Source organism: Salmo trutta, chromosome 24 (genome assembly GCF_901001165.1).
Source record: "Salmo trutta chromosome 24, fSalTru1.1, whole genome shotgun sequence".
In the NCBI taxonomy this organism is placed as follows: domain Eukaryota; kingdom Metazoa; phylum Chordata; class Actinopteri; order Salmoniformes; family Salmonidae; genus Salmo; species Salmo trutta.
The window spans coordinates 16,862,003-16,889,433 of NC_042980.1; the positions used below are offsets into that span (position 1 = coordinate 16,862,003).

The following is a 27,431-nucleotide window of genomic DNA, read 5'->3' on the forward strand; positions in this document are numbered from 1 at the left end:
CCCACACCATAACACCTCCTCCTCCATGCTTTACGGTGGGAAATACACATGCAGAGATCATCCATTCACCCACACCGCATCTCACAAAGACACGGCGGTTGGAACCAAAAGGACAGATTTCCACCGGTCTACTGTCCATTGCTCGTGTTTCTTTCCAAGCAAGTCTCTTCTTCTTATTGGTGTCCTTTAGTAGTGGTTTCTTTGCAGAAATTCGACCATGAAAGCCTAATTCACACAATATCCTCTGAACAGTTGATGTTGAGATGTGTCTGTTACTTGAACTCTGTGAAGCATTTATTTGGGCTGCAATTTCTGAGGCTGGTAACTCGAATGAACTTATCCTCTGCAACAGAGGTACTCTGGGTCTTCCATTCCTGTGGCGGTCCTCATAAGAGCCAGTTTCATCATAGCGCTTGAAGGTTTTTGCGACTGCACTTTTAGAAACTTTCAAAGTTCTTGAAATGTTCCGTATTGACTGACCTTCATGTCTTAAAGTAATGATGGACTGTCATTTCTCTTTGCTTATTTGACCTGTTCTTGCCATAATATGGACTTGGTCTTTAACCAAATTTGTCTATCTTCTGTATACCCCATCTACCTTGTCACAACACAACTGATTGGCTCAAACACATTAAGAAGGAAAGAAATTCCACAAATTAACTTTTAAGAAGGCAAACCTGTTATTTGAAATGCATTCCAGGTGACACCTCATGAAGCTGGTTGAGAGAATGGCAAGAGTGTGCCAAGCTGTCATCAAGGCAAAGGGTAACATTTGAAGAATATCAAATATAAATATATTTTGATTTGTTTAACACTATTTTGGTTATTACATGATTCCATATGTGTTATTTCATGGTTTTGATGTCTTCACTATTGTTCTACAATGTAGAAAATAGTAAAAATAAAGAAAAACCCTTGAATGAGTAGGTGTTCTAAAACTTTTGACCGGTAGTGTAGGTCCATACTAAATTATTCTGTGAGATTTTCAACTTCACTCCATAACACAGTCTCTGGGAATTCAACCCGGCCGACGGAAACGGAGACAATGAACGACATCACAATGAATATCAAAGCTCTTTGAATACTTTACAGTGTGGACCATGAGACAATGCAATGTGTGATGATGCAATCTGCTATCGCCAAGTGTACAAATGACCCACTTTCCGGCGTCTATTGTTCCATCATATCAAATAAAGAATGAAAAACGTAAACAATGCAACTGAGGCCCTTTAATCACCGATTCAAAGTCGCTAAGCCCAGTTTTTAAAAGACCATGCCACGCAAGGCTAGAGTTGGCCGGGTGGGGCTGAGACAAGTGTGCAAGGTTTCAGGTGATGCATGTCCATAACATGGAGTAGGGTCAAAGGGTGAGGGGTTACATTGGCATGTATTGTATGCCCATAAAAATGCCACTAATAGCAGTATACAAATTATGCTGCATTGGGCCAGTGCCACTATGTGTCTGTTCCTCCAGCACATGGGAAAGTAGCCTCACAGTGTCAGGGAAAAAACCTGCCCATTGAACAAATTGTTAGGCTTCATATGAAGATTTTTGATTTAGTCTAGTCTAAGTAATTTTGACTAAAATATCATCAAGTCTTAGTCAAATTTTTGTAATTTGAATAATGTCTAGTTATATTCAAAATGACAAAACAGTGAGCCATTTTAGTCAACTAAATGCCCTTTCAAAGTCTCCCAGAACCTGCCGCTGAAAAACTTCCCCAAAGCATTATGCTGCCACCACCATGCTTCACCGTAGGGATGGGGCCAGGTTTTCTCCAGACATGACGCTTAGCCTTCAGGCCAAAGTTCAATCTTGGTTTCATCAGACCAGAGAATCGTGTTTCTCATGGTCTGATAGTCCATTATGTGCCTTTTAGCAAATTCCAAGCGGGCTGTCATATACCTTTTACTGAGGAGTGGCTTCCGTCTGGCCACTCTACCATAAAGGCCTGATTGGTGGAGTTCTGCAGAGATGGTTGTCCTTCTGGAAGGTTCTCCCATCTTCACAGAGGAACTCTGGAGCTCTGTCAGAGTGACCATCGGGTTCTTGGTCACCTCCCTGACCAAGGCCCTTCTCCCCCGATTGCTTAGTTTGGCCGAGCCGGCAGCCAGCTCTATGAAGAGTCTTGGTGGTTCCAAACTTCTTCTATTTACGAATGATGCAGGCCAAAGTGTTCTTGGGGACCGTCAATGCGGCAGAATTGTTTTGGTACCCTTCCCCAGATCTGTGCTTCAACACAATCCTGTCTCGGCGATCTATAGACAATTCCTTCGACCTCATGGCTTGTTTTTTGCTCTGACATGCACTGTCAACTGTGAAACCTTATACAGACAGGTGTGTGCCTTTCCAAATCATGTCCAATCAATTGAATTTGCCACAGGTGGACTCCAATCAAGTTGTAGAAACATCTCAAGGATGATAAATGGAAACAGGATGCCCCTGAGCTCAATTTCGAGTCTCATAGCAAAGGGTCTGAATACTTATGTAAATAAGATATTTCTGTTTTTTATTTTTTATTTTTACTACATTTGCAAAAATGTCTAAAAACCAGTTTTTGCTTTGTCATTATGGGGTATTGTGTGAAGATTGATGAGGATTTTAAAAATCAAAATTTTTAAAATAAGGCTGTAACGTAACAAAATGTGGAACAAGTCAAGGGGTCTGAATACTTTGCAAATGCTCTGTAAATCACTGACTTCCATGTGAACAAACATACATAGCCTTGTCCTATCAACATATTTTTCTGCATAACATCCAATTATCCTCCCAACAACAGAAATGTGACAAACATTAGGAACACCTGCTTTTTCCATGACATAGACTGACCTGGTGAATCCAGGTGAAAGCTATGATCCCTTAACGATGTCACCTGTTAAATCCACTTCAATCAGTGTAGATGAAGAGGAACAGACAGGTTAAAGAATGATTTTTAAGACTTGAGACAATTGAGGCATGGATTGTGTATAGTATGTATGCCATTCAGAGGCTGAATGGGCAAGACAAAATATTGAAATGCCTTTGAACAGGGTATGTAGTAGGTGCCAGGCCCAACAGTTTGAGTGTGTCAAGAACTGCAAAGCTGCTGGGTTTTTCACGCTAAACAGTTTCCCGTGTGCATCAATAATGGTCCACCACCCAACCAACTTGATACAACTGCGGGAATCATTGGAGTCAACATGGGCCAGCATCCCTGTGGAACGCTTGTAGAGTCCATGCCCCGAAGAATTGAGGCTGTTCGGAGGGCAAAAGGGGGTGCAAATCAATATTAGGAAGGTGTTCCTAATGTTTTGTACAATCAGTGTATATAAGAAAATATCTGGCCATGTAAGAATTATCTGGCCATGTAAATTCCTACTTCAGCCTTGAGATAGAAGCTGTTTTTCTGTCTCTTGGTCCCAGCTTTGATGCACCTGTACAAACATCTCCTTCTGGATGGTAGTGGGTGAACAGGCAGTGGCTCGGGTGGTTGTTGTCCTTATTCTACTGTATTTTAGTCAATGCCACTCCGACATTCCTCAATCTAATTTTTATATATTTCTTCATTATTTTACTTTTAGATTCAGGTGTATTGTTGTGAGCTGTTAGATACTACTGCACTGTTGGAGCTAGGAACACAATAATTTCGGCTACACCTGCAATAACTTCAGAAAAATATGTGTATATGACCAATACAATTTAATTTGATATGATTTAGATAATGCACATTACATACAAAACAGACACACACAAACACAGAGAGAGAGAGAGAGAGAGAGAGAGAGAGAGAGAGAGAGAGAGAGAGAGAGAGAGAGAGAGAGAGAGAGAGTAGCACAATCACAAGATGGTGCCGCAAAGTAGTATGGGTTGTACCTCGGTCACTCGCATAATTTCCATTGTTATCAACACTCCACAGACACCACAGTGGACGTAGTGGAGTCACTAAACCTCAAGTCCAAATCGAGTCCCAAGTCCACTGTGCTCGAGTACAAGTACAAGTCCGAGTCAACAATGGTCGAGTCACGAGTTGAGTACCAATCCCTATGGCTGAAGTCCAAGTCTCAGTGCTCGAGACCTGGTCCAAGTGCTGAAAGCTATTTACACAGTCAGATATAGCGTAATGGCAAGAGGAATATAGTCAATAAATTGTTTGCTATACCTTTTCATTTCTTTCTGTGCCACCAAATGTTTGCATATAGGCTACTGGTAATGTTACCAGGGCCATGTTCAGTTGCAAAACGTTCTTGAACGTTGCAGATAGAAGTTCAGAAAGGCATTTTTGTTCTACATTTCTACATTTCTATCTGAACGTTCCAATTCGTTGCATCCTGTTGAACGTGCTTCAGGTTGTTAGCAATAGCTAGCTAATGAGGTAACATGACTGAACAAGGTGTAGCCTAAACAAATGGTTTATGCTCTGGTCTGCAAGTAGCCTAGTTTTAGAACGGCCTGCAATATGCTTTATGAATGTAAAATGTGGCCCGAAAAATGTATGATAGAAAGAAAAGAACGTAAAGTCGGTATTATAGGTCATATCTTTTGAATAGTAAGGGCTAGAATCAAGCAATCTTCTCTGAGAAAAAAAGGGAGACTTGGCTACATTGGCTACAAAACATTGCTATGAAATGCAGTGGGGAAAGTGGGAGGGTTGAGCCAGACTACAAATTCAAAGACGGACAACTTTCTATACTCAACAGAGAGAAAAACATAGCTAGACTGTTGTATTAAAATTAAACTCAATGCTGCTATCGTATTTCATTTTGTAAAGCAGCTTGTGTTTCTTAACCAGGCAAAGGGTATCTAAAGCAAAGGGAAGCATAGGAGACTGTCTGCCCACACTCATCGCTTGCTCCCCTGCAGCTCACGAGCTGATGTAGGCTGTGTGTGTCGGGTGTGGCATGTCCTTCCTACTGCTGAACAGAACTGCGCTGAGATGCTGTGCTGCTAATATTAATTGTGCTTATCACTGAAAAGCTCTCAATCTCTCAAAAAACTCTTGTCCAGTACACTTAGTTGTCAGATTTAGATAATTTTTCTTTTAGTCAACTGAAATGAAAAGTCAACTGAAATAAAAATAAAAAATTGTTTAGTTAGAGTTTTTTTCAGGGTCTTTTTAGTCAGTTATTTTCTCATCAATTGCCACTGGAAAATGTTTGACAAATATTTTTGTCACTATGTTTGTTGACGAAATGAACACTGACACACACAATTGACACATACTGTCACACCCTGATCTGTTTCACCTGTCTTTGTGCTTGTCTCTACCCCCCTCCAGGTGTCGCCCATCTTCCCCATTATCCCCGGGGTATTTATACCTGTGTTCTCTGTTTGTCTGTTGCCAGTTCGTCTAGCGTGCTTTCCCATCTTCCTATTTCTTAAGATCTGTTTCCTAGTTTTCTCAGTTCTGACTATTCTGCCTGCCCTGACCCCGAGCCTGCCTGCTGTCTTGTACCTGCCTGACTCTGGCCTGATCACGAAACCCTAACTGTCCTCGACCTGCCCTTTGCCTGCCTTGTGTTCATAATAAATCATCTGAGAACTGTACTATCCGCCTCCTGTGTCTGCATCTGGGTCATATCCTGAGCCGTGATACATACAGATAACTGCCGAAATAAAGAAACACTTGAGTAAATGAGGGATACAAAGTATATTGAAAGCAGGTGCTTCCACACAGGTGTGTTTCCTGAGTTAATTAAGCAATTTACATCCGATCATGTTTAGGGTCATGTATAAAAATGCCCAGTTGCCCATTATTTTAAATACCATGGCTACTGTAGAAGAAGAGATCTCTGTGACTTTGAAAGAGGTGTCACAAAGGAGCATAGGGGGCCTCTTGAGCTTTATGGCAGAATGTAGATTTCCGTCTAAATAGACATTCCCAAACGTAATTATTTTTCATGAGATGGCCATAAACAATAACTAGTAATGCTGCATAGTTCTTGAAAGGTCCGGAACTTTTTGTTAAAAATAGTTATAAATTGCTGAGGTGCACTCACTTTTGATGACACAAGCTCGAGTACATAGTACAAATATAATGAAAATATATTCAACAACTGTGGGTGAATAGGGCTTGAAATGACTGAAATGCTTTCTAAATATAGTAACAATCAAATTACAAACAACTTACTATAAGATTTCACCTTTCTTATAACTATAGAATAAATATGATCATATTTAGTGACAGTACAAATTTGGCCCCATTTCATATAACTGACGACAGAGCATTTTCTGCCAAGCATCCTCTGAGCAGTGCAGAGACACCATTCTAATGTCTGCAGACTCGTTATAACTTCAGTTTTATGCAAAAAGTGATTTCGTCCCTCTGTGACCAAGGCAAAGTGGCCGTGTTTCAATTCTATAAAATGATGTTGAGAGCTTAAAATCCTGCTGAGAGTATCACAGTGAGATGAAACCACGATTGCTGGATTTGCTCTGTCGCTCAGAGGTAGAGAAAATGTATTATTTTTCTGGATAGGCCAGAAAACCACTCAAAGTCCCCTAAATAGGGTAGGGTGTGTGTGTGTGTCTCAGTCACCAGATCTCAACGTAATCTGGAGCGGTGCATGAGACAGCGTTTTCCATCATCATACATTTTCTTTTAGAGAGAATTTCTTATGGAAGAATGGTGTCGCATCCCTGCAATAGAGTTCCAGACACTTGGAAAATCTATGCCAAGGCGCATTGAAGCGGTTCTGGCAGGTCGTGGTAGCCCAACGCCCTATTAAGACAATTTATGTTGGTGTTTCCTTTATTTTGGCAGTTACCTGTATATTAGGACCGTATCTATTCAACTTCCTGTAAGTCAAGTGAAAGCCCAGTCTAGCTGAAAGTTCAGAAACAGTATGATGTTTGTTCCTCCACTCCCACTTTGGGACAGGGATGTTTTTCCTGTTGAAAACGGACTCCCAGGAGGGAGGATAGAAGAGGAGGAGTGTGCCGGGGCCGGGGGAGAGGGGAAGGGGGAGCTATGTAACATCTCACTGAACTTTCTGAACCTTGACCTCTGAATCTTGAGTGCAGAGAGGAGGGGAAGGGAGCTGTTTCATTATTTTAATTCTCCTGCCTCTCATGCCTTTCTAAATTGTAAAAAAATAGAGCAACTTAGGCATTGAGCATCAAAGAAGTGTAAACACTCAACAAACCAGCTGTGTATGAAGCATGTAAAGCTATCATCCATTGTGTATTAAAAATACCTCCTACAAGTACTTAAAAAAAGTCAGGGCAGCTTTTCTACTCACTACCATCTGTCTGTGTGATTTAGAGGTGCCAACAAAATGGCAGAGGAACAACACAACTGCGAGAGAGAGAGAGAGATTACACATATCCACAAAGAATTTGAAAACAAATCCAATTTTGATAAACTCCCATATCTACTGGGTGAAATACCACAGTGTGCCATCACAGCAGCAAGATCTGTGACCTGTTGCCACAAGAAAAGGGCAACCAGTGAAGAACAAACACCATTGTAAAATACAACCCATATTTATGTTTATTTATTTTCCCTTTTGTATTTTAACTATTTGCACATTGTTATAACACTGTATATAGATATAATATGACATTTGAAATGTCTTTATTACTTTGGAACTTCTGTGTGTATAATGTTTCCTGTTCATCTTTATTGTTTATTATCTACTTCACTTGCTTTGGCAATGTTAACATATGTTTGCCATGCGAATTGAATTGAATTGAATTGAATTGAGAGAGAGAGAGAGAGAGAGAGAGAGAGAGAGAGGGCATTGCCTCCCTCACAGACACCTTTATCATTCTCCTCTTTATCCACTTTAACAGCGCAGACCAGAATCATCCTTCAATCCTTCATAGCTCACCTGTGTAATTAAACATGAATGGAACACAGTTTATGAATCACCGGATCACACGCTTACCCCACGCAAAGGTGACATAAGAACTTCTCTATGAGAGGGAATTTAAATGATATCTCGTGTGGGAGAGAAAGGGGTGAGAGGGCGCAATGATGTATGAGGAGGAGTCAACTCTCTTCAGGAACGTCATCACCTCTGGTTTGAGATGAGCAGAGCTGCGATTTGTCTTTCAACACTTTAAAACCTATCCATCCTTTAAATCAGCAAGTCTTGCACTGTACACAGACCAGGGACTTTCCAGAGCTAAATAGAGTGTGAGAAGAGAGGGATACAATTTAAATAACTAGTTCTAACAGCTCATAAATCTATGGGATGTGAGCTTGTCAATGCCTAGCCCACTACAGGACCTCATGTTGGCGCCTATGGCGGTAGAGGTTGAGGGCTGAGTTATTGAGGATTCACTGAGAATGTGAATAAAGAAGTCATTGGTTTTCTAAAGCTTAAACTGCCCATCAACACTCACCAATGGCCAGGGTTATGGTTCTTGTCAGGGTTATGGTTCTTGTCAGGGTTATGGTTCTTGTCAGGGTTATGGTTCTTGTCAGGGTTATGGTTCTTGCCAGGGTTATGGTTCTTGCCAGGGTTATGGTTCTTGTCAGGGTTATGGTTCTTGTCAGGGTTATGGTTCTTGTCAAGGTTATGGTTCTTGTCAGGGTTATGGTTCTTGCCAGGGTTATGGTTCTTGTCAGGGTTATGGTTCTTGTCAGGGTTATGGTTCTTGTCAGGGTTATGGTTCTTGTCAGGGTTATGGTTCTTGCCAGGGTTATGGTTCTTGTCAGGGTTATGGTTCTTGTCAGGGTTGAGAGTGTAAGAAGACATGGAGACTGAGAGGATATGGTGGCTGTGCCAGAGGCGCCAACATAACTGACTCAGCAATTCCTCTGCCAACACTCCGGCTTTGATGTCTGTTAACCCTCAATGGCTGCCATGTTGAGGTTGTTGGAGTTGGTTTTTTAATGATTAGGCATCTTATGAGTCACCTGACATTGCTCTGCATCATATAGAACCAAACATTTGGTATGTGACTGTCCCGATCCCAGTCAATCATTGTTAGGTAATATGGGCCAGTGGCCTACGCTTATGTAAATTCCACCACTGCTGTGCTCAAAACTCAATTTATCGATATGATTAAGTGGCAGCCTGTGATGTTTTAAGTAGTATCCATTTAATTTTTTATTGTATAATATGTTGTGTGATTTGGGGATGTGATTCCTCGGGGGGGGGGGGGGTAAATTAACGACTGTTGAGGATGTGCTCTTTCCCTTCTATCAGATTCCTAGCATGTCATGCATTCTTAAGTAGCTTTCTCTCGCCAATGTGCCGAGAGCAGTAAAACACACCTGTCTGTTTCAGGACTCTTTCCTATCGATTATCATCACCACAACAACACAAGGTAAAAAGAGTTAAAGATTTAATGATCTGAAATTCCAAGAAAGAGTCAGAGATGGACCACGAAGTCATGGTTCCTTTTCCGAGATACAGTACTGGCTCAAGACAGATGCTGATTGGAGTATTTAGCTATAATTTATGTCTCTTTTTTATTTGTCTCAGGAATTATGTTATCCGTGGCCTGTTTATGTAAGTATTTTCATTGCCACGTTCCCTATCATAGCCATGACGTAACAGAGAGATTCACTGATGTATGGTATTGAAACTATACAGTATAATAAAAAAACATCCCATTATGTTGTCTACCAAGTGCATTACTGGCGACACGTTTGTTGTGTCTGCTTCGAAAGTCAAAATGGCCCCAAAGGCTTCAAACATTTAGGTGACCCAGGTTAGACAAACAGAGTGACGGGGGCAGGCCTGGGCACATTTCTACAGATGCAACAACATCTTGATTTATTCATGTCCGCGCTCTGTGGCTGTCCTGCTGCCAACCCACTAGGGGAGCGCAGACTTTCAACAGTACATAAAAATAGTCACGGAACAAGGAAATACAAGATAGCTCTTTCAGATGTGTTTACAAATGGCCCTTGTTTAGGGAAATTAGCTGGAATCAGGGCCTATCGTGCCATAGTAGGATTGTTGTGATTCTGGGAGCCAAAGGAAGGCCTAGTACTGCTGTGTATGCTGTGTTGGAGAATCTAGTTGTCATGTTGTCATGTTGTCATGTCCTAGGTCAGCTGATGCTCTGCTAAATGCTGCAGTCAACCACACAACATTTCCTCTAGCTTTACCTCCACAAGAGTCTTGAGATTCTTACGGCATATTTGTATTCTCCTTGGGTTATTTTTACACGGACAGAATGTACACGACACCATTTATTCACTCTGTCCTTAACTACTTGGTAATACGGAGACTGCACTGATCTTTAATGACATATACGTTCTTAATTGTCTGTTTGCAGTGCTTGACTTGGGATGGAAGAAATGCAGGAGCTGTCTTTTTCCAAGTGAGACCATTAGATTATGTTCACCGAAATTCACTAATGACATTATGCTATAGAGACCTCTGAGTATTCACTGTTAACAGTTTACACATTTTCAATGACTTCTCCATGACTTAACCAAATTTTCATGACTATTATTATAACCTACATGAAAAAGTAAGACTTATTGACACTACAAAGCTGCTGTGTCTGATCCCATGTAGACCTACCACCTCCTGCTGTTGCGCCCTTGATCAAGGCACTTAGTCCCCCACATACAGTTGAAGTCGGAAGTTTACATACACTTAGGTTGGAGTTATTATTAAAACTCGTTTTTCAACCACTATAGTTTTGGCAAGTCGGTTAGGACATCAACTGTGTGCATGACACAAGTAATTTTTCCAACAATTGTTTACAGACAGATTATTTCACTTATAATTCACTGGGTCACAAGTTTACATACACTAAGTTGACTGTGCCTTTAAACAGCTTGGAAAATACCTGAAAATTATGTTATGGCTTTAGAAGCTTCTAATAGGCTAATTGACATTATTTGAGTCAATTGGAGGTGCACCTGTGGATGTATTTCAAGGCCTACCTTCAAACTCAGTGCCTCTTTGCTAGAAATCAAGGGAAAATCAAAATAAATCAGCCAAGACCTCAGAAAAGAAATTGTAGACCTCCACAAGTCTGGTTCATCCTTGGAAGCAATTTCCAAACGCCTGAAGGTACCAGGTTCATCTGTACAAACAATAGTACGCAAGTATAAACACCATGGGACCACGCAGCCGTCATACCGCTCAGGAAGGAGACACGTTCTGTCTCCTAGAGATGAACGTATTTTGTGAGAAAAGTGCAAATCAATCCCAGAACAACAGCAAAGGACCTTGTGAAGATGCTGGAGGAAACAGGTACAAATGTATCTATATCCACAGTATATAGACATAATCTGAAAGGCCGCTCAGCAAAGAAGAAGCCACTGCTCCAAAACCGCCATAAAAAAGCCAGACTACGGTTTGCAATTGCACATGGGGACAAAGATCGTACTTTTTGGAGAAATGTCCTCTGGTCTGATGAAACAAAAATAGAACTGTTTGGTCATAATGACCATCGTTATGTTTGGTCGAAAAAGGGGGACGCTTGCAAGCCGAAGAACACCATCCCAACCGTGAAGCACGGGGTGGCAGCATCATGTTGTGGGGGTGCTTTGCTGCAGGAGGGATTGGTGCACTTCACAAAATAGATGGCTTCATGAGGAAGGAAAATTATGTGGATATATTGAAGCAACAACTCAAGACATCAGTCAGGAAGTTAATGCTTGGTCGCAAATGGGTCTTCCAAATGGACAATGACCCCAAGCATACTTCCAAAGTTGTGGCAAAATGGCTTAAGGACAACAAAGTCAAGGTATCGGAGTGGCCATCACAAAGCCCTGACCTCAAACCTATAGAAAATCTGTGGGCAGAACTGAAAAAGTGTGTGCCAGCAAGGAGGCCTACAAACCTGACTCAGTTACACCAGCTCTGTCAGGAGGAATGGGCCAAAATTCACACAACTTACTGTGGGAAGCTTGTGGAAGGCTACCTGCAACGTTTGACCCAAGTTAAACAATTTAAAGGCAATGCTACCAAATACTAATTTAGTGGATGTACACTTCTGACCCACTGGTAATGTGATGAAAGAAATAAAAGCTGAAAGAAATAATTCTCTCCACTATTATTCTGACATTTCACATTCTTAAAATAAAGTGGTGACCCTAATTGACCTAAGACAGGGAATGCTTATGAGGATTAAATGACAGGAATTGTGAAAAACTGAGTTTAAATGTATTTGGCTACGGTGTATGTAAACTTCCGACTTCAACTGTAGAACTGCTCTGTTAGTCACATGTTGTCAACATATGTCCACATGGAGAGCTCCTAGGTGAGCAGGCTTGGCTTTTTCAACATTACAACCAAATACTTTTGTCTTTATAAAATGATTCCCTCATTCAATAAATCTGGGATCAAATGGATAAGGTAGACTACTTCAAGCACGATATCTAACTAGGCATGTTTATATATAAAGCTCAAATATTCATGTTTTGGGGGAGATCTATGCACAGCAAGTTATTTGTCAATTAGGCTATTTTTACGTTGTGACAGTTACGTGGCTACTGTTTAATAGAGGGGAATCCCAGCTTTCCAATGGTGCAGATTTATTTAGGCTCTACAGTGCCAGTGGAAAGGCAACAACAAAATGAATGCTTAGGTAGCTATAGTTAACTAGTGACATAACTGCTACAAGTTATGTTTTGAATTGGTGATCAAGTTAGTCTGTCCGTCATTATTTTATACCTGCTGCTGTAGATCTTAAATAAATACAAACATTTCGCTACACCCGCGATAACATCTGTTAAACATGTGTGTGTGACAAATAAAATGTAATTTGATTTGAAATGTTGCGCTCTCTCTCCTCGGGCAACGGCCTGCTCTCACAAGCACATATGCAGCACCTCAGACATGTACTGAAGGGTCATTGCTATAATGGCCGATATGTCGTTTTTTTTATTGATTGATCATATTTAAAAGTGTGCCTTCATGAATTACATGAACAACAATTATGAAACTAATTGCCATGACTTTTGATGACCTTACAAACCATAATTTGACAACATGGAAGAGCGCATCATGTCATTCAGGCAGGCACATTTTCAATCTGGTTCAATCTCAAACAGCCTACTGTCACTCACAGATTCACAGACTAGCTGAAAATAAACTTGAACAAAGCGGAATCAGGAAATGAATGCCTACTCTCCGTTGCTATTCAATGAAGATCCCACCTTCATTCCGCTTTGATCAACCTTTTTTGCCTCGGTGTGCCGGTATGGCGTTCCGGACAGCTCCGTCCCAAGTCAAGCAATGTTTGTTTGATTCATTTGGTACTTGAGCTGACACTCACCTTTGAAGAAGCTCTTGACCTTCAGGTACCCAACGCTGAGGCGGAGCACGGAGAGTTTGTCCAGGCGAGAGCACACATCCTCAGGGAATGGTAGAAGGCCTGTCAGCCTGTCCAGCTCCCCGTTCAGCCGATCCCGGTGGCGTTTGGAAGGGTTCGACTTGACCACTTCTGGAGCAGGGGTTTTCTTGCTGAGAGGCAAAGAGACATGATCATTGTGGTTAGTTTGTTGTAAAATGCACTGTACTTCATAATGGCCAGTGTACACATCAATCTTTAGATTGTAGCTTACCTAAAATATGTGTCTATGACATATGTTATTCTAGCTAAATGTCATAAGCGTTAAATGCCTGGCAAGAGCGACATCCACTAAAACAGCTTCCTGTGATGAAATAAGAAGCATGAAGCATTTAACAATGGAAACATTTCGTAACACTGTCATAAGCAGAGGGGAACAGGAACTTTAAAAACAAAATGAACCAAGACTGACTCACTTCAGTCATCCTTGCCTGCAGGCCCTGCCAGGGCATGGCATCCTCTGAGTTGGGGGTACGATAGGGATGTACAGTTCATAAACAATTTGTTATTTTTGAACAACTTCAAATTGTTTTTCCAAGTGACTCTTTCATTTGAATTGTTCATTTGACCTGCTGCTGGCTGTAATGAGTCCTACAGCAGGATTAATACGAGCTCCCCCAGCTCAGCGGCTCCGGAGACGTGCTCCTACCAACAACTGTCTTTCACGTGCACACAGAAAATAGTTCATGCTGCAGGCCGCATAGAGAAGGAAAAGGCATATATTTAACTCATAACTGATCACATGGTGCAAAAAACGAATGCAATTAATTGATTATTGTTTGCTATCGATGGACACAGCTTTCTACCAAAACATACACAGGCTGCCTCTGCTCAACACTCGAACTTGAGAATGAACTAATCATTTGGGGGGCTTCTGGAGTTCGCAAAACGATTTTGTTGTGCTAGTCAAGCAATTGCATTACGCCAAGAGTCGTTCACAATCTAGTCCGTTTGCGGCCGCAATTACAACTTGTTTCAAAGGTGTCAAGAAATAATCTTATTTTTGTGCCTAGCAATCAGAAATGTACATTGTTTGAAGCACACTTTCAGAATTCTCAGTCACAAACGACAGCTCCAATAAGACCCCTATGGCGAACTGGAGGCTTGTAGAATCATGATTCTTTCACATTTTTTGGGTCCTGCGTGCTCTGGGCATTACTGAATCAAATAAACAAATTCATGTTTTTTTGACTGAATGAGTTGAAAAGTCGGTAAAAACAGCCAAACTTCCCATCACTGGTGTATGACACACTAATAAAAACATGAACAGTATCGAAACCCAGTGAGCAATAGTGGTGCGCCGCTTACATTATTGAAACCCACTGTGCAATGTGGTACGCCACTCTTGCCCGAACGCAGGAAAGACGATGCAACTCATAAATGTGACTAATAAACATAGTGAAGCACACTGTTTTATAATGTGAGTCATCATGCATCATTAGCCTACTGAGATAGGAGTCAGACGAGACAATCGCAGCGGCTGAGGCCAGAGTGATGGCCTGCTTTAAGTAGAAAAGCATTGAACACCCTACGGTGCAGCTGCTGGCATGCATTATACAAATATCACTCCTCTCTACAGTTTATCCAAGATTAAATGTCCTGCAATGCAAAAAAAGCCTGTATAGTGGAAAAATAACAATTAACAAAGATGGACAGTTGTTAATGTCTACAAACGTTCACATCTATTTAATAATCCCAATGCAACCTTGAGGCCTTAAATTCGATTTTTTTCAAATTTCCAGTGTGTCAAAACCGAGTATTTTTGGCCACATCAGAGGCTACTCATGGTCTTTCTTTGTTTTGTTGAGCTCATGTTCAATTTCACTTCAGGAGCAACTGTGTGATGAAGTCTTGGGACCACCATTGTTGACCACCACACATGTCATTAATTGCAAATCAGACACACATGCTCAGGCTCAAGCCAAGCATGCTGGGACTGGAAGAGAGGGAGGGAGGGAGATGACACATACCCTAAACCCAAATCATGGGAGCCAGGAGGCTACAACGCCCCTCACACCTGCTGGAGCAAAAGTGGACGACTTCAGTACACCATTAAACGTTTTCAAATGTGGGTTAAGGGTTGGGGGATTGGCAGCTGCTATTTATCTCAAGGGCTATGTTCAAACGGTGCCTGTAAGACATACTGTAACAGTAAGACAATGAATTCTCAGGGGACAAAATGCATATTCACACCAACTGGAGAAAAACCATGATAAGGGGGCTATATAAGGTTTTAATCCATTTCAATACAACAGTCCAACTCAACACAAGACCCAACCCAAAGTAGTTTAGGCTAGTGAGCAGCAGGAGATAACAGCTGCTGGTCAAGTTCAACAACCACACATCTCCCCTCCTCCCAAATTCAAGGGTTCCACCTTCCTCACAGAGCTGTTTCTGCCATACTTTGTGTGACTTTCCCATTACAGAAACTGCCGATGATCATATGTCGTTTTTTTCCCTTTCCCCTATTAAATGACCTGCAGGGAATACAGCCATAATTCAATTCCCGGCCTTAGACCCAAGCAATACCTAACCAGAAATAGAGCAAGACTGACCTCACTTTTCAAAAACGCCTGCGGAGACAAAAGCCAGTATTCAGACCCATTTTTTCCACCTTCGGTTGCAGTGCATCTTGGGACTCCATACACAGACATCACAGCAGTCATTGTTAGAGTGAGAGCGAACTAGGTTTACCTCATCTCTCTCTTCCTCTCTCATGGATAGCCTATTTAAAGTGCAAAAAGACATGGCTGAACCCAAGGACCCTTCACTCTGATTCATGTTGCACAGAGTACATATTGTAATGCAATCGACATGCTTTTATCTGCTCAAAGTGGGTGGTTTGGGGATCATGAAAGTATTTTGAACAGGCGGAGAATACATCCAAAAATGTGTAGGATACACCCACAACTACAATCATGCAATCAGATCTAACAACTTTGAAACCACAGACTTATTCAGCCACATGGTGGACTGGAGTGGGCACTCACTCAAACAGCACACGACATTTAGCATAAGCGGCCACTGAAACACTCTAATGAAGGATAGCTTACTACACTACAAAAACCCTGAAGGAAAGGCTACACACACAGAGAGCTACTTTATTTTACAATATCCACCCGCCGACATCTTCCTTCCTTGTATCTGTTCCTGAGGTGCTCTGAACATTCCTTCCACCTAAGCTCTGTTAGTTGCGAATGAAAATGGATTGATCCGTTTCATCCGCTACGGCTCCACACCACCGTACCGTATGGACACCCCACTTCAAGTTGTCCTGTAGCCAGCCAGGAGGGCATCTCTCCTGGCAAGGAAACTGAGTGAGTCCCCCTCCCCACAAACCCCCAGGGAGCTGCAGTCTGATCAGCTGATCCCTACCACTAGAAAGACTGAGGGCTGCTGCCTATACGAAAAAGAAAGACTGGCTATGAAGGCTGGTATCACCATGGTATTACCATCCTTGTAACTCTGTTCAAAGAAACTGTTTCTTGTCTCGAACTAAAACCCATTCCCCAGAGCAGGGGGGGGCAACATAAAAGAGACAGTGTAGCGTTATTAAGGTTGAAAGTAGAGGTTGAAAGGTTGAAAGTAGAGTGTGTTTTTTCTCTCTCCACATAAACAAAAGTAGCACACTCAGGTACATTACTAATCTACAAGTTTGTTAAAATATGTCTTTGGTCTGACATGTAGGCTGCAGTTAGAACTAACAGGTCCTAGTGAATTTCTGTTGTGGCCTAAGTTCAGCTGAGAACAGTGACTTGATGTATACAGGTGAGGCTGTTGTGGAGGCCTCCCTGTAGATATGAGACAACCATAGAACAATAAGCCACTATGCTGTTGTGCAGAAGATTTGATTTGGCTTTCTGCCTCACCTCTATCAGCTAGACTGTGTGTACACACACACACACACCTACCTTTCCCCCATTGTTAGCTAGTAGAGACATACTAATCCCCCTACCTCGCTGTTGGCCAACAATAATGTTGACACCAGCGGAACATGGTAAGCACTCTCATAATAAGCTTTTTGTCACGTTCTGAAACGGATTAACAACTGTAACACCATACAAATCATTGGAAATCTACTTATGAACAGTGTGTTCTGCCACAAATTGAAACATTCAATAATACATTTTATCTTAATCATCTGTAACTCGCTCACACTCACAAACATACACAAACACACACACGCTACTTAAGCTACCATGCAAACACAGAAACACACACACACACACACACACACACTTTCCCACAATCTTTCCCACAGAGACTTTAATAACCTTTAGGAAATAATTAAGTCATATTGTCACACAGTGGGCTCTGGGAGTAATCACAACCTGATGTAGAAATGTCTCAGATATACTGTATATGTTAAACACTTTAATTCAGGTTGGCAACTTACTATGCAATTACAATAGTACTAATGTGTAAGTTGTCCATGTACTTTTTAATTGTACATTTTAGAGGCCTAACAGAACAATCTGTAATTTATATGGAAAGAATAGTTAGTTACTAAAAATATAATATTGGATATCTTTACTGTAATGCACATATTTGGTCTAACATGATTAGGCCTATAACCACTTGTAGAATACTTTAACTTACTGAAAACACGTGGGCAGAAACTTATGAAAGCATGCCGTAGGCCTATGAGCAAAGGCGAGAGAAAAAAAATGAGAGATTCAGATGGACAGAACCCTTTTGGAATGCTACTATGCAGTGACCACAGCCTTTTACAGTCAGACTCATGGTGCCTTTGTGCTGCAAAACCCAGATGGCTGACCAGGAAACCTTAGGCTTCTCTGAACAGCCCCACATCTTCACAAAGGCAGAGACATAAGTCTGCACAGGCACAGGTCTAAAGTGACTTATTTTTGATGTTGGGATTTATACTGGGAAAGGGAAAATTTGAAAAAACTGTATATGATTTCACTTACATGAAGAACATAGACGTTTAACAGACACAAGCACACATGCACACATAGCTGTAACACATTCCATCAAATCTCAAGGTTGTTTATGGTGAACACCAATTTTGTCTGGTTGTTTGACAAATCCTACATGTCATGCCTAAAGAAAATGTATTTAGAATGCATAAAAATAACTGCATGAAGATGGTAATGAATTAATATTAACCTGGTTAAATCAACGTTTTTACATTTAATTTTTAGGATATATTATAGTAAGCAAATACTTATCTAGGTGTTATTAATTATTCATGCATGTGAAACATTCTCAATACTTTATTGGAATCATCAAAAAAGGGGAAACAGTGGAAAAGGCATGTCATAGCATACTAGTAGCCTACAACAAATACAAACATATTGCACCGCTTTAGTTTTCCATGAAGGAAAACTTTTTTCTCTCCTTCCAGCCAAGCTATTAGTAAATCTTACTTAGTCGCGAAAAACTGCATTATAAAACATAAGTTTCTTTTGTAACTGGGTTGTGTAATAACAGTGCGTGTCAAAAGATATGCTTAAGCGAAAAAAGTAGGAAAGACGCAGAAGTGTTTCGCATAATGAGAAGAAACCGTATCAGATTACAATAACATACTTCCGGCCAGCGATCATCCCGCGCACCCCGCCCTCCTTTAAGCATCGCGTGAGAGCGCAGCCGACTCTCAAACTTGATTGTGATTAATACAAGAGAACTATTTCCATGCCAGACCAAAACTATACAAGATGAGAGATTCTTAAGGTGACCTGGTGAAAACTAAATAGAGGCACAAGAACTTCTGGTCAGGCACAAATTTACAGCAACACATCAACACAACACACATGCAATATTACGAGCTGTGTGTGCGTAAACGTGAGACTTTGTCCACTGTCTGTGTAGAAAGAAAGCCAGTTACCCCAGAAGACTAGAAAACTAGCAATAGACCAACACTAATAACCATTTATGAAGAAAATAATCCAACAGCACGAAGTGAATGATTATATTTAGCTGCATGGATAAATATGCAATGTATAGCCTAAACATATTCATTATATCTCACCTGGCTATTGAATACGCTATTGAATTGACTGTTACTGAAATTACATCGAACGAGAGTTAAATAACTCACCTGACATTATAATGTATGTAATGCACACATTGTATGTGCATTAGCATATTCGTGAGAAATTGCATTATAAAATGTCAATATATTTGGTATATATTGTAACGACCCTGACCATGTTATAATCATGCACGATTCTGTAGACTATCTAGCTCATGCTAGACCTAAATCAGACTTCCCAAAATATTTATTGTCAAGTCAAACAGGTTTAAATGACATCCTTACGTTTTCTGAACGGGCTTCTTCCGCTTTTTGACAGCATAGACTCCAGCGTTACTCAACATGGTGACGCTTCTGCTGTAAATCGGCTATAAAATGTTCAAAAACACCAACAAAATAACATTCACTGTCTTCCTCACAGACAGTTCTCAAATAACAAGGGAAGTTAATATCCAGACATCAGTGAATCCCTTCAAAGATAATTTGTTCTTAACTGACTTGCCTAGTTAAATAAAGGTAAAAAAATAAAAAAAAACGTTCAAAAATAGAGAGGTCTCTTTGTAACGCAGATCTCCCGCAACGCGACGTAGAGACCCAGGCGGTCAAAATCGACCGTGTTAGATGCGCGGTGAAAATCCAGAAGTGTTTGGGGGATTAAGCAAGTTCAGGAAAATTCCCCTAAATGAATAGCCTAATATGTGCGTGACCCTGTTCTTTTTCCGTGAGAAGTCCAGTCTCTCCAGACCCCCAAACAAACAATAAAATAGTTATTCTAAAGGGGTAGATTTTGCCGTAGCCCAATCCAACCTTTTGAACAGTTTCGGAGCTGCTCCTTTACAGCAGGTAAAATTGGCCTATAGTTTTTGGCATGGGGCGTTGTCAGGAAATCATACACGGACAGTCAGAGCACTTTTAAGGTGGACCAGAATAGAAGTGGAGAGCCGAGAGCAGTAGAAACAGCGCAAAGCACCCCCTACGTTTGTCGCGTGCATTAAATCGATTATAAACACATTCATTTTCATTTGGAAGTCATTAGCAGTAGAATCAGTTAAACATTTACATTTTCAAGTAATGTTATTAAATAATTTTAGTAACTATAGAGTTATAACAACTTTCAATATGACATGGACAAATAATATAAACATGTAGGCCAATGCTTGTCCTCTAACATGCTGACCACACAAAATACATTTACACATACATGATATTCAATGAGTTCATCCACACTGCTCAAGTCAGGGAGCATCTGGGTAGCCAGGCACTAAAATAGAATTTGGTTCTATTTGTGATGCTTGCTGCAAGTCCCGCCTCTCCCATCTCACTGGTTTTTAGGAGCATATACCCAATTTTACGGTATTTTACTGTGTGTCATTTTACTTGCCACCGAGCTGACTGTAAGCTTCTGTCAAATTCACAGTAACGTCTTTACAGTGTACTGTATGCAGGTGCGCCAACTAAACATCATCATGGGTGACACATCTGACCAGGGGGAACCATAGCTTAGCTGGTAGGGTTCTTACAGATATTTTGGATGGATCCGTGCCTGCATTAGTGAAAGAAAAGTAATAGTGGTTTAATTGTACAATATCATGGTAACAATAAAGTAATAACCTACTAATTTAATGTCAATACATTTATTTCTGACAATGATGGGCTGACATTTGCAGCATGGTTTCAAGCATCAAGTTGGTGCAAGCCTCACTTATTTAATGACAAAAGCCTGGAGAGTGAGAGAGATTGATAAAAAGTTCAACTTAGCCCCATGCAGAGCCCTGGTGGCTGTCTATATGTTGTAGAGCATATAGACCAAAGAACACAGCCCATATCTCCACACATCACCACACCTCAGTGACAGTCAGAAGCCGTGCGTGTGGCACCCAGAGACAGCGTTTCACACTCCCAGCACTCCCTGTGGCCCTCTGTAAACAGCATGTTTATCTAGAAAACCCTGTGACACTTCCTCATAGCAAGCATCTGTCACCATGTTCCCATCCTGTACCCGAAGTATGCCAGTAATTCAGACAGGGAACTCAATTCTCCTCCATCTCCATCAGTGAAAGTAAGCTACCTTTCACAAACAAAAGATGAACAAACATTGCTCAACATCTGCAGCATGATCTCATACAGATGTAGGATCTTAATTTGATCACCCTGTTGCAGGAGAACTTTCCTGCAATGCAGAACATTTAAACATTTTAGGTTTAAAACAGCCTCTGAAGTTCATCATTTCCAGTTAAAAATTTTCTGACTTTATTTTCCCGTAAGAAAAATTGATCAACCCCTACAAAGATGTCCATTCATTACAATCCACATAATAATTAACATTTCCTGATGTAGCAAAGTGGCTCAAATTAAGATCTTACATATGTACACTCATGATCTACTACTGTGGGCCATGATTGAGAGGTGCTGTAGGTGTATGTATGGAGTATCTGCCATGTCTCTATCATTGGGAGAGGATACATTCTGCCCTAGGGCCATGTAAATCACTTCCCTAACAACCAAACAAATAGTAAAGGAAGAGAAAAAAAAGGCTGAGTATTTGTGGACGTGATAAACTTTGCGACGTTCCAAGGGTGACCTGCTTTTCAAGTCTGGCTTCTCTATTACCTGTACAGGCCCATTACCTGTTACCTGTAACCAACCATACACTCATAAACTCGCTGTAAGCTATCATTACAGAACATCAAAGGGCGGTGGGAAATGACTGTACAAAACAAAACCGTGAGAGTTGTAGCATAAACGAGAGAGGGAGTGTTTTTGTGTGTGCCTTTGTCAAATTGTATTTTTCCAACATTTCATCTTTTGTTAAACTCCTGTTGCCATTATGCTGCAGGCAGGCCAACCTAGCTCTGTGCTCTGCTTTACAGTGAGCTAGCCAGCCAGCCTGCCTCTAATTTCAGCAGCAGTCCAGTGGTAATGATAGTTTTACTCGTTCAGAAGAATACAAATTCAGACAAAGTGCTATTCAGACTGTGGGAGCTGAGGAACATGGTTGCTGTCCTTGCCACAGAATTCTGACCGTGGTAGTGGAGAAGCCTATCATGCAGCTGTTCCCATGGGATTAATTTATTATGTACCACGGTAATGTGGCCACGGTGCATTCCTGGGTGACAGTCACCGGTGAAGGGCAATAGACGCCGTGGCAAGATGTCTTTATAGATAGATTTGGTCTGAAGGAGAAACTACATGGTTGACTGGCTGAGTGTTTGTGGACATGTGTAACAGTGTAGGTTCCGTCCCTCTCTTCGCCCCAACCTATTAGCGCCCACCACCGCTAACTAACTAGCCATTTCACATCGGTTACACATGCAAACAACCTCACTCACTATCTTTTATTGTCCTGCTGTTTTTAGCTGCAACAGATAACACTGTTCTCTGTTGTTGTTACTGACAATATTTTTAAGTACTGTATATCTGACAGGTATATTATCCATACTATTTTTAAGCACAGCAATGTTAAGTTCTGTATCTCTTAGACAAAATGGGAGGCTACTTTAACAAGGTTTATTTAAGTTTGAGTTGGTAGCTTGTTTTTTTATACGGGCACAGGCTTCAAACACATGCATCACACCCAGGATTAATAAACCTGTTCCTCCAATAGCATACTGGTTTGAGTCTCATTAAAGCATACAACTGGTATTTAATAGTAAAGGAAATGCAGGAATGCACCAGAATGCATGACTTAAAGGGGAAAGTTGGGTAAGTTTAGGTTTATATTCAGCATTACTCTGTCAAGGGAAATATAGTATAATTTCTAACAAAGATATCTACATTCAGTGCATTTGGAAAGTATTCAGACCCCGTGACTTTTTCCAAATTCTGTTACATTACAGCCTTATTCTAAAATGGATGAAATCCTTTTTTTCCTCATCAATCTACACACAAACTGAAATATCAAATTTACATAAGTATTCAGACCCTTTACTCAGTACTTTGTTGTGCTTAGTGTCATTGTCCTGTTGGAAGGTGAACCTTTGCCCCAGTCTGAGGTCCTGAGCGCTCTGGAGCTGGTTTTCATTCCCTCAATCCTGACTAGTCTCCCAGTCCCTGCTGCTGAAAAACATCCCCAGAGCATTATGCTGCCACCACCATGCTTCACCGTAGGGAGGGTGCCAGGTTTCCTCCAGATGTGATGCTTGGCATTCAGGCCAAATAGTTAAATCGTGCTTTCATCAGACCAGAGAATCTTGTTTCTCGTGGTCTGAGAGTCATTTAGGGGCCTTTTGGTAAGCTCCAAGCGGGCTGTCATAGGCCTTTTACTGAGGAGTGGCTTCCGTCTGGCAACTCTACCATAAAGGCCTGACTGGTGGAGTGCTGCAGAGATGGTTTGTTACGGCTTGGTAATCGTGGAGGAGGAATGAGGCGCAGGAAGCAGCGAACACAGGGTAGTGGTGTTTTTAATATACACTCACACAAAAACAAATGTTCCCAAACACAGGGGAGAAAACACATACGGCGTAAAACAACGCCGACACGAACATAAGCCGTCTGACAAGAAACAATCCCGCACAATACGGAAGCGGGCCAGCTAAATTAAATAGCCCCGCTAATTACCTAAACTGAACACAGGTGCCCAAAACCAAAAAAAGGGAAAACCAAAAAGGGAATCGGTGGCAGCTAATAGGCCGGTGACGATGACCGCCGAGCGCTACCCGAGCAGGAGGAATCGTGACAGTACCCCCCTCCTGACGCGCGGCTCCCGCAGCGCGCCGACACCGGCGCCGGAGGGCGAGGCGCAGGGCGATCCGGACGGAGGCGATGGAAATCCTTCAACATGGATGGGTCCAAGACGTCCTCCGCCGGCACCCAGCACCTCTCCTCCAGGCCGTACCCCTCCCAGTCCACGAGGTACTGCAGGCCCCTCGCCCGGCGTCTCGAGTCCAGAATGGCCCGTATGCTGTACGCCGGGGACCCCCCGATGTCCAGAGGGGGCGGAGGGACCTCCGGCACCTCACCTTCCTGCAGGGGACCAGCTACCACCGGCCTGAGGAGAGACACATGAAACAAGGGGTTAATACGGTAATAGGAAGGGAGTTGTAACCGATAACACACCTCGTTTATCCTCCTCAGGACTTTAAAGGGCCCCACACACTGCGGCCCCAGCTTCCGGCAGGGCACGCGGGGGGGCAGGTTCCGGGTCGAGAGCCAGACCCTGTCTCCCGGTACGAACACGGGTGCTTCACTGCGGTGGCGGTCAGCACTCCTCTTCTGCCGAGCACTGGCCTCCTTCAGAGAGTCCTGGACAGCTCTCCAGGTTTCCTTGGAGTGCTGTACCCAGTCCTCCACCGCAGGAGCCTCGGTCTGGCTCCAGTGCCATGGTGCCAGGACCGGCTGGTAACCCAAAACACACTGAAAGGGTGACATGTTAGTAGAGGAGTGGCGAAGTGAGTTCTGGGCTAACTCAGCCCAAGGAATGTACCTCGCCCACTCCCCTGGCCGGTCCTGGCAATACGACCTCAGAAACCTGCCCACCTCCTGGTTCACCCTCTCCACCTGCCCATTGTTCTCGGGGTGATAACCGGAGGTCAAACTGACCGAGATCCCCAGCCGCTCCATAAACGCTTTCCAGACCCTGGATGTGAACTGGGAACCTCGATCAGAGACAATGTCCTCCGGCACCCCGTAGTGCCGGAAGACGTGGGTAAATAGGGCCTCCGCAGTCTGCAGGGCCGTAGGGAGACCGGGCAACGGGAGGAGACGGCAGGACTTAGAGAACCGATCCACAACCACCAGAATCGCAGTGTTCCCCTGAGAGGGGGGAAGATCTGTCAAGAAATCGATAGACAGGTGCGACCATGGCCGTTGTGGAACGGGGAGGGGCTGTAACTTCCCTCTCAGTAGATGCCTAGGAGCCTTACTCTGAGCGCACACCGAACAGGAAGAGACATAGGACCTCACGTCCTTAGCCAAGGTGGGCCACCAGTACTTCCCCCTGAGACTCTGCACTGTCCTCGTCACACCAGGATGACCCGCAGTAGGTAGCGTGTGCGCCCACCGAATCAATCGATCATGAACACCGAGCGGCACATACATGCGCCCCACGGGCACCTGCGCAGGCGCAGGTTCCAACACTAATGCCCGCTCGATGTCCGCGTCCACCTCCCATACCACTGGTGCCACCAGCCTAGACGCTGGAATGATGGGAGTTGGATCGATGGGCCGGTCCTCCGTGTCATAGAGACGGGACAGCGCATCGGCTCTTGTGTTCAAGGAACCCAGTCTATAGGAGATAGTGAACCTAAACCGGGCGAAGAACATGGCCCACGTGGCTGCCTGACGTGGATTCAGTCTCCTCGCTGCCCGGATGTACTCCAGGTTTCGGTGGTCGGTCCAGATGAGAAAGGGGTGCTTAGCCCCCTCAAGCCAGTTCCGCCATACCCTCAAGGCTTTGACCACCGCTAGCAGCTCCCTGTCCCCCACATCATAGTTCTTCGAAAAGAAAGCGCAGGGGCGGAGTTTCAATGGCGTACCCGAGCGCTGTGATAGCACGGCACCCACCCCAGCCTCGGATGCGTCCACCTCCACTATGAATGCTAGAGACGGGTCCGGGTGCGCCAACACGGGTGCGTCGGTGAACAGCGTCTTCAACTTCTTGAAGGCTCCCTCCGTCTCCGTTGACCATCGCAAACGCACCGGTCCCCCCTTCAGCAGTGAGGTAATGGGAGCCGCTACCTGGCCAAAACCCCGGATAAACCTCCGGTAGTAATTGGCAAAGCCTAAGAACCGCTGCACCTCCTTCACCGTGGTTGGAGTCGGCCAATTATGCACGGCCTTAACGCGGTCACACTCCATCACCACCCCCGTGGTGGAAATGCGATAACCCAGAAAGGAAACGGCTCATTTGGAAAACACACACTTCTCAGCCTTAACGTATAGGTCATGCTCCAGCAGTCTACCAAGCACCTTGCGCAGCAGGGACACATGCGCAGAGCGGGTGGCGGAATATATCAGAATGTCATCGATATAGACAATCACGCCCTGCCCGTGCAGGTCACTGAGAATCTCGTCAACAAAGGATTGAAAGACGGCTGGAGCATTTTTCAACCCATACGGCATGACGAGGTACTCATAATGGCCCGATGTGGTACTAAAGGCGGTTTTCCACTCGTCTCCCTTCTTGATACGCACCAGGTTATACGCGCTTCTGAGATCCAGTTTTGTGAAGAACTTTGCTCCGTGAAATGATTCCACCGCCGTAGCCATGAGAGGTAGTGGGTAACTAAACCCCACTGTAATAGCGTTTAGACCTCTGTAATCAATGCACGGACGCAGACCTCCCTCCTTTTTCTTCACAAAAAAGAAACTCGAGGAGGCGGGTGAGATGGAGGGCCGAATGTACCCCTGTCCCAGGGATTCCGTGACCTATGTCTCCATAGCCGCCGTCTCCTCCTGTGACAAGGGGTACACGTGACTCTTGGGAAGCGCAGCGTTAACCTGGAGATCTATCGCACAATCCCCCTGTCGATGAGGTGGTAATTTAGTCGCTCTCTTTTTACAGAAGGCGATTGCCAAATCGGCGTATTCAGGGGGAATGTGCACGGTGGACACCTGGTCTGGACTCTCCACCGACGTGGCACTTATGGAAACTCCTAGACACCTCCCTGAACACTCCTCTGACGAACCCCCTGTTTCCACGAAATACGGGGATTGTGACCAGCCAGCCAGGGAACCTCCAGCACCACCAGAAACGCAGGCGAATCAATAAGGAAAAAACTAATGCATTCCTTATGATTCCCCTGCGTTACCATGTCCAGTGGCACTGTAGACTCCCTGACTAGCCCTGACCCTAATTGTAGGCTATCTAGGGAGTGCACGGGGAAGGGGGAATCTATCGGCACCCGCGGAATGCCCAGCTTAATGGCAAGTCCACGATCCATAAAGTTCCCAGCTGCGCCTGAATCGACTAGCGCCCTATGCTGGGAAGAGGGAAAAAATGTAGTAAACACAACAGGTAAGAACACGTGACCAACAGGGGGTTCTGGTTGAATCTGGTGCTGACTCACCTGGGGTGACCGAGAAGTGTTCTGCCTGCCCTCTCGACTCCCAGACTGGCTCCTCCAGCACCGGTCGGCCATGTGTCCTCTCCGACCACAGCTGGTGCAGGAGGAGCCACCTCCTCCGGTGCCCCTTGGCACGGCCCCCCCTACCTCCATAGGGGTAGGGGCGGGGGTGCACGGAGGT

At 43.4% G+C, this 27,431-nt stretch overlaps 1 protein-coding gene across 1 annotated transcript in view; it reads right to left on the bottom strand.

The window, feature by feature from the left end:
* LOC115160829 (aryl hydrocarbon receptor) overlaps window positions 1–20,130 on the bottom strand; it is a 49,044-nt gene extending 28,914 nt beyond the window's left edge. The window contains exons 1-2 of the mRNA XM_029711294.1: window positions 19,533–20,130; window positions 13,178–13,365 (exon numbers count right to left, since the gene is read on the bottom strand). Coding sequence (XP_029567154.1) covers window positions 13,178–13,365; window positions 19,533–19,591 — 247 coding nt within the window. The 5' untranslated portion in view covers window positions 19,592–20,130. The remainder of the gene's footprint in view (window positions 1–13,177; window positions 13,366–19,532) is intronic.
* Window positions 20,131–27,431: the final 7,301 nt, after the last annotated feature.